The 8,782-nt window shown below is 33.9% G+C and overlaps 2 protein-coding genes across 2 annotated transcripts; one reads left to right on the top strand and one right to left on the bottom strand.

Annotated features, from left to right (window-relative positions):
* Positions 1 to 3,492: 3,492 nt before the first annotated feature.
* LOC100959338 (olfactory receptor 6C76-like) lies at positions 3,493 to 4,430 on the bottom strand. Its single transcript, XM_012805499.1, is given in 2 exon segments — positions 3,493 to 4,310; positions 4,313 to 4,430. Coding segments are annotated over 2 exon segments (936 nt in total).
* A 3,107-nt stretch (positions 4,431 to 7,537) lies between these two features.
* On the top strand, positions 7,538 to 8,485 carry LOC100959026 (olfactory receptor 12-like). The gene has a single exon (XM_003790650.1). The coding sequence runs from the start codon at positions 7,538 to 7,540 to the stop codon at positions 8,483 to 8,485; it is 948 nt and encodes a 315-aa protein (XP_003790698.1).
* Positions 8,486 to 8,782: the final 297 nt, after the last annotated feature.

The raw sequence follows: 8,782 nt of genomic DNA, 5'->3' as shown, positions 1-8,782 counted from the left end.
TAGGATCAGAAGTGATCAAACTTTCACTCTTCGCAGATGATATGATTGTATACCTGGAAAACACCATGGATTCCACTACAAAACTCTTAGAAGTGATCAAGGAATACAGTAGTGTCTCAGGCTACAAAATCAACACTCATAAATTGGTAGCCTTTATATATACCAACAACGGTCAAGCTGAAAAAATCGTCAAGAACTCTATTCCGTTCACAGTAGTGCCAAAGAAGATGAAATATTTGGTGTTAACCTAACAAAGGAAATGAAAGATCTCCAAAGCAAACTATGAAACTCTAAGAAAAGAAATAGCTGAAAATGTTAACAAATGGAAAAACATACCATGCACATGGCTGGAAAGAATTAACATTGTTAAAATATCCATACTACCCAAAGCAATATATAATTTTAATGCAATTCCTATTAAAGCTCCACTCTCATACTTTAAAGATCTAGAAAAAATAATACTTCATTTTATATGGAATCAGAAAAAACTTTGAATAGCCAAGACATTACTCAGAAATAAAAACAAAGTAAGAGGAATCACACTACCAGACATCAGACTATACTATAAATTGATGGTGATCAAAACAGCATGGTACTGGCACAACAACAGAGAGGTAGATATATAGAAAAGAATAGAGAACCAAGAGATGAACCCAGCTACTTACCATTATATGATCTTTGACAATAAAATTAAAAACATTGAGTGGGGAAAAGATTTCCTATTTAACAAATGGTGCTGGGCTAATGGCTGGTGACCTGCCAAAGAATGAAACTGGACCCACAACATTCACCACTAACTAATATAGACTCTCACTGGATTAAAGTTTTGAACTTAAAACATGAAACTATAAATATACTAGAAGAAAGTGTAAGTAAAACACTTGAAGAAATTGGCCTAGGCAAAAATTTTATGAGGAAGACCCCTTGGGCAATTGAAGCAACATCAAAAATACACTATGGGGACCTGATCAAACTAAAAAGCTTCTGCACAGCCAAGAACATAGTAAGTAAAGCAAGCAGACAGCCCTTAGAATGAGAGAAGATATTTGCTGGTTATGTCTCTGACAAAGATTTAATAACAAGAATCCACAGAGAACTCAAATGCATTAGTAATAAGAGAACAAGTGATCCCATCTGAGGGTGGGCAAGGGACTTGAAGAGAAACTTCTCTGAAGAAGACAGGCACATAGCCTACAGATATTTGAAAAATGCTCATCCTCCCTAATCATCAGAGAAAGCAAATTAAAACTACTTTGAGATATCACCTAACTCCAGTAAGATTAGCCCATATCACAAAATCCCAAAACCAGAGATGCTGGCATGGATGTGGAGAAAAGAGAACACTTCTACACTGTTGGTGGGATTGCAAAGTAATACATTCCTTTTGGAAAGACATCTGAAGAACACTTAGAGAACTAAAAATAGACCTACCATTTGATCCTATAATTCCTTTATTGGGTATATACCCAGAAGACCAAAAAGCACACTACAACAAAGATATTTGTATGAGAGTATTTATTTCAGCCCAATTCATAATTGCTAGGTCATGGAAGAAGCCCAAGTGCCCATCGACCCATGAATGGATCAATAAATTGTGGTATATGTATACCATGGAAAATTATGCAGCCTTAAAGAGAGATGGAGACTTTACCTCCTTCATGTTTACATGGATGGAGCTGCAAAATATTCTTCTTAGCAAAGTATCTCAAGAATGGAAGAAAAAGTATTTAATGTACTCAGTCCTACTATGAAATTAATTTATAGCTTTCATAGGAAAGCTATAACCCAATTATAGCCCAAGAATACAGGAGAAGGGGAGAGGGAGGGGAACGGAGGGGGAAGGATGGCTGGAGGGAGGGTGATTGGTGGGATCACGTCTATGGTTCATATTTTAAGGGTACATGTGAATCTTTCTAGATGAAGAATATAAATGTCTTAACACAATAACTAAGAAAATGACATGAAGGCTATGTTAAGCAGTTTGATAAAAATATTTCAAATTGTATACAAAAATAGCACACTGTACCCCATGACAGTATCAATGTACACAGCTATGATCTAATAAATAAAAAGTACCAGATTTAAAAAAAATTAAACAAATAAATAAGATTGTTTCAAAGTTTGACAAAAAATGTGTCATTAGCTTTGGATGAATAGTGCTGTCACATAATGCAAGTGGGATTAACAATTATACAATTTCTATGGAAGCAAATCTGTGTTATCTAATAATATTTAAAAGATTATTTTATTAAAAATAGAACAATTTGCCAGGTGTTATGGTGGGCATCTGTACTAGTAGCCATTCTGGAAGCTAAGGCTAGAGGATTGTATGAATGCACAAGTTTGAGGTTGCTGTGAGTTAGCTGAGGCCATGGCACTCCAGCCTAGGGTAACAGAGTAGGGCTCTGTCTCAAAAAAAATTATTTTACTATTTTACTATAAATTATTTTACCATTTTACTATGAAATATTTTAATAGTAAAATTATTTTACTATTTTGTATATAGCAATGTATCATAAGGTACAACTCCACCTGTATATATGCATATATTATATGAAAATAATACTGAATATATTCACTATAGAATTAATATCATCAAAGATTAGGTATAGTGACAAAGTCATTAATATATCACTCTTTAAATCAATATTATATGACAACAGATGCATTCTATGTACCTCAAAGGTGTGTTCTATGTACCATGCAACTCCTTAGAGATGATCACTTCTATAGAATTAATAATAATGATTTTCAGAATTTATGTTTGAATTGAGAAATTCAGATGATGTTTGTTAGAAGTACTCTATCTGTGGTAAAATAACATAATATAATAATCTATGCACTCAAAATTAGACACTAATTTTTGCAAAGGAACAGAAAAGTTGCTATGTTAACCCGTTTGATGAAAATATTTCAGATTGTATATAGTACCATCCCACTGTACCCTATGTCTGCATTAATGTACACAGCTATGCTTTAATAAAAAAAAGTATAAAATAAGCACTTATTTGGTATTGTAGAATGACTCTCAATTTTCATTTGATGTTTTGTCATGGTCAGGTTAAGATTATTAGTTCCTGGAAGGATAGCACTGAGGTGATGCTGTTCTCTGGGCATCATATCAGAGGAAGAGGGTACAAGAAGTCCTTCTGTGCTCCTGGCTAAGAAGGCGTCCTCAAGGATCCTCCACTGAGTACTATTTAGTCACTAGCTGTTTGGGAGAAGAGTCTTTGAGACTGCAAATATGCTATTATCAGTTTAAACTTCACTCACTTTAGCATCTATCAGTGTATCTCATGAAAGCAATTATAGTTGTGGTATGCCAATGATAAGTTATCATTTTCCCCATTCATTTTACATTTATTGATTAAAAAAAGAAAAAAAATAGTGTGTAGTTGTATTGTTGAGAAGAGTAAAAGATGGAGCAGAACTGAAAAGTGAAATATTTATTAATACTCTGGTAAAAGAACATGTTTCAGTTATAAATTGGATTCAGATCAGTTTTTTTGAGGAAAATATTTTTCTCACAGCATCCTTAAGTGCTTGCTTCATCTGCTGATTCCTCAGAGTGTAAATAAATGGATTTAGCAGAAGAGCAACACAGGTATTGAGCACAGCCACACCTTTTGTCAAAGCAACTCCTTCCTTTGCTGATGTCTTCACACACATAAAGATGCAGCTCCCGTAGGAGATAGAGACAACAATCATATGTGAGGAACAAGTGGAGAAGGCCTTTTTTCTTTGCTGAGCTGAGGGGAATCTCAGAATTGTTCTCAGGATGTAAGTGTAGGAGAGAATGACTAACGTTAAAGTGGACATGAGAGTAAACAAAGCTAAAATAAAGCTCATGAGCTCTAGAGTACTGGTGTCTGTGCAAGAGATTTGCAACAAAGGAGCAGAGTCACAGGTGAAGTGGTCAATGACATTGGAGTCACAGAAATCCAGCTCTAAGCCCATGGCCAGAGGTGGGAAAATTACCAAGAAACCAGCCAGCCAAGAGCTGATTATAAGCTGGTGGCAGATCTTGTTACTCATGATGGTCGTGTAATGCAGAGGCTTGCAGATAGCCACATAGCGATCATAGGACATAGAGGCCAGGAGGAAAAACTCTGTTGACCCGAGGAAGATAAAGAAAAACAGCTGAGCTGCACAGGCATTATAGGATATGGACTTGTCCCCAGTTAGAATGGTGATCAAAAACCTAGGATTACAGACAGAAGTAAATGAAATTTCTAAGAAGGAGAAGTTTCTGAGGAAGAAATACATGGGGATCTTCAGGTGAGGGTCCAGCAGGGTAAGAGTGATGATAGATTTCCAGGAACACTCAGTACATATGTGAGAAGTATAAAGGAGAAAATCACAAGCTGTAATTATGGATTATCTGTCAGACCCAGGAGGATGAAATCAGTCACGGATGTTCTGATTTTCATTTCTGATGTTTTCTGACAGTTCTTACTGGCAAAATCAATACAGCAAATAATGAAAGTGCTAGTCTAAAGATAGGACAGGCATAAATATCTCCATATATTTTTTAAAATATAGGTTGCATTTTTACATGAAGTCCTCACGAAAAGTCATTGATAAATTCTTGAAAAAACAGCAGTTAACTGTTAATTTAAACAGTTACTTTATTTTTTTTTTGGTGGGGGGGGTGGGATACAATGTATTGATTTTTTGGTACAATCTGACATCCTTACATCAAACCAATCAACATAGCTTTTGCTTCATTTACTTGATTATTGTGTTAAGACATTTATGTTCTACACTTGACAGATTTGACTTATACCCTTGCAATAGGCTCTATACGTGTGGTCCCACCTTTTACCCTCCCTCTATCCAACCTTCCCTATCCCCTCCCTTCCCACTCCATTTCTCTCTTTCATCCTGGGCTGTAGTTGTGATCAATTTTTCATAAGAAAGTGTGAGTGAATGTAACTTGGTTTCATAGAAGCACTGAGTACATTAGATACTTTTTCCTCCATTCTTGAGATACTTTACTCAGGAGAATATGTTCCAGGTCCCTCCATGTAAACATAAAAGAGGTAAGGCTTGTAATCCATTCAAATGAAAAATAATGAGTATCCCTCTGCATAAATCATGAAAATAAGAGAAGGTTCAAGTACTTGCCCAACTGTACTTGTTATGGAAGTGGACAGTTATTTCTCACATCCTCTAGAGAGCCATTATAAGCTTCTAAAGTTGTAATAAGTTTACTAATGAATAATTTATATTCTCACTTTGTCCTTTGCCTAATGGCACAAAATATGTTATTGGGGAGAGAGACCTTCAGTCTCTGGTGAAAATCTTGCAGAGGGATTGCTCACAACTCTGGTTACCCTCCCGATGAGAGAATTTCTCTTAAAATCCACTCCAAGTCTATTTGTTAGTTTAATCAAATAAAAAAATCCACCAAACTAAAAGATATTAATAAGAGATAGGCTGCAATTTTTACTGGTGTTTGTTCATCTTAGCAAATTTAAGTCATGATTTGAAGAGTGAGGAAATGCAGTCTGTGTTGCAGAAAAATTTCCTGTTAAACAAAGGTTTGCTTCTTTCTTTTCTTATTTTTATATCTTGAATATACTTAATTTCATGTACAGTCTAGTGTTTACTAAGATCAGAAGTATATTTAGTCTTCATATTTAATTTGTTTATGTTCAATATCCCTTTCCTTTAAATACCTTTAGTTATGTATCTTTCTTTTTTTTTCCTAAAATTTCTGTTTTCATGTTAAATTCATAAATTAGCAAAATATTTATTTTGTTTATGTTCATATTTTGTTTTTGTTCATATTTAATTTGTTTATGTTCAATATCCCTTTCCTTTAAATACCTTTAGTTATGTATCTTTCTTTTTTTTTCCTAAAATTTCTGTTTTCATGTTAAATTCATAAATTAGCAAAATACTATTGCTAGTTAATACTATTGTAGTTAATAGACCATTCCATGGATTATTTTGACCATTCCTCTGCCTTCTATACTCAGTCAACATTTCTGTTAACTTTGAATATTGTTCAGAAAGTAAGAATATTGTATGAAGACCAAATTCACTCTGATATATTTCCATAGATGCAATCTCTTTTACAAGATTATCAAAATTAATGAAACTACATCAATGGCAATAATAAAAAAAGAGACATTGAGACATTTATAATTATAGCCTATAATTTATTATTTTTAATTTTTAGTTTTATAATTTAAATATGAACAACTACTTATAATTATTAAGTTATATAGTCATACTATTACAAAAGACATTTCTATAGCAGTAAGTGGTTCAATTTGTTTGCCAATTTCTACTTCACTGTAGATTTTTTTTAAACCATGAAACAAATTTTACTGAGGAAGAAAAAGAGGTTTACAGAGCAAGATACATTCTCCATAGATAGTCACAGCCTTCCTTACTGTGGCAAAAAGACAATGACAGATTTTTTTGTTTGTTTTTTTTAAGACAGAGTCTTACTATGTCACCCTCAGTAGAGTGCTATAGTGTCACAGCTCACAGCATTCTCAAACTGTTGGGTTTGGTGTGCTATTCAGTGTCATGACTTTAAGTCTTTAAATCTATTTATTTACTCTGACCTAGTTTTCTTATTCATAAAATGAATATGGAGATTTCTTTTTTCTCTTTCCACTGTATTTTATTGAAGAACATTTAATGGTCAGTAAAAACATAAGCCTAAATATATATAACTCACTTTTTTTATTTGTCACTATCTTTAAATTATCCTCTGCACTTTCTGCCTTTTATTTGCACAGATCTTTGCATTTGTAATTAGTTTCTTTCCAAAATGAAAGAAATATCTCTGCTCAAGATCTTAAATTCTTCACTTGCATTTCCATGTTAAAAATACAGAGGTAAGAAAAAACATGAAAGAAGGAAGGAAGAATGGTGAAAGGAAGGAAGGACTGGGAAAAGAAGGTATGATAGAAGGAAGGAAGGGAGGGAGGGTGGGAGGGTGGGAGGAAGGAAGGAAGGAAATAAACTCTGATTTCATTGTGGCTAGGAAATATAAGCAGAAACTATAACTGTTTTTAATAAATTTATGATGCCACTAAGAATTTATGTCACTTCAAGATCAAAAATAATGCAAGAAATAGTGATATGAGGTTAGTATGTAAAAGAATGGAGTTTTTGTCACAGTCTGAAGACTTTCTTCTAATGTAAGAAAGACAGATACAATGTTACATATTATTTTCTATAGAATTTTTTTAAAGCCTCTTTTGTTTCCAGACATCCTCCTGGAATCTCCATTTCCCCAAGGCACGTTTAGAGGGTGAACGTGCACTATTCACAAATAGGTAAATCTGAAACACTTACCAATGTATTAAACTTTTCATTAGAAAGATAGTTTTAAAAAGAGTAATCTGTTATTTATGTTCGATGTTTTTTGTAAAACATTCGTAACAATATGTTAAAACAAATTTTCTTCCATGCTGGTTCATCAATTATTTTTCACTGAAACCAGTATTTAAATTGTTCATTCCTCTTAATTTTCTCCATCTCTCTAGTCGGTCCACCTATGTATGTCTCAGCTATGAAGACTGAGCTTAATTGGAATTACTCAGAGGTCACTGAATTTATTTTGCTGGGATTTAGAACACCTCCAAAGCTACAGATCTTCTTATTTTCAGTATTCTTAATGATCTACGTGGTCATTGTGATGGGAAATACCAGCATGATAATTGTCATTAAGTTGGATTCCAGACTTCAAACACCTATGTATTTCTTCCTAAGAAATTTGTCCTATTTAGATCTCTGCTATTCCACAGTCATTGCTCCCAAAACTTTAAGCAACTTCTTGACTAATGAAAAGAAAATTTCCTACAATGGTTGTGCAGCCCAATTTTTCTTCTTTGCCCTGTTTGTCACAACTGAAGGCTTTCTTCTGGCTGTAATGGCATTTGATCGCTTCTCAGCCATTTGCTTCCCTCTCCTTTACCCTGTGCACATGTCCCAGAAAGTCTGTGTTCAACTGGTAATGGGATCCTATATCTGCGGATGCATCAACTCTGTAGTGCAAACAAGTTTCACCTTCAGTTTACATTTCTGCCAAGAAAACAGACTGGACCATTTTTTCTGTGATGTCCCGTCTCTGATCAAGATCTCATGTGTTGACACTTTTGTGAATGAGATTGTGCTGTTTACCTTGTCTGCTGTCATCATCATAACCACCACAACGGTCATTCTGGTTTCCTATGCTTGTATTCTCTCCACTGTCCTGAAGATCCCCTCAACCCACGGCAGGAGTAAGACCTTCTCCACCTGTGGCTCCCACATGGTGGTAGTGAGTTTATTTTATGGAACCGTGTTCTTCATGTATGCCCAACCTGGGGCCATCTCCTCACCAGAGCAAAACAAGATTGTAGCTGTGTTTTATACGCTCATAATACCAATGTTAAACCCTATGATATACAGTCTGAGAAACAGAGATGTGAAAGATGCCGTGAAAAGGATATTACATGTGAGATGGCCCTTTCAATGATATTTATAAAACCATTATATGTAGTGGCAATGTTTGTTTTTTAGGGACTCCAGTTACCCTTTTTCTTGTAAAATTATTATATAAAATATTTTTATATAACTGTACATAGGAAATATCAGTTCTCTAAATTTTACAAAATACTATTTCTAATAATATAAGTATGCACGTCATTTTATTTGCTTGTTATATCTGAAAGCACATATATTCTCAATTTATATGATAATTATGTTTTTTTTTTTTTTTTTTTTTTTTTTTTTTTTTTTTTTTTTTTTTTTTTTTTTTTTTTTTTTTTTTTTT

The sequence above is a fragment of the Otolemur garnettii genome, unplaced genomic scaffold (genome assembly GCF_000181295.1).
Source record: "Otolemur garnettii isolate 467f Iridium unplaced genomic scaffold, OtoGar3 scaffold00043, whole genome shotgun sequence".
Classification (NCBI taxonomy): Eukaryota; Metazoa; Chordata; class Mammalia; order Primates; family Galagidae; genus Otolemur; species Otolemur garnettii.
Note: the sequence above shows the minus strand (reverse complement) of the source record. Positions and strands in the feature narration are given on the sequence as shown.

Excerpts from the sequence above, each read along its gene's own strand:
- LOC100959026 (XM_003790650.1), top strand. The coding sequence starts at position 7,538 with ATGAAGACTGAGCTTAATTGGAATTACTCAGAGGTCACTGAATTTATT.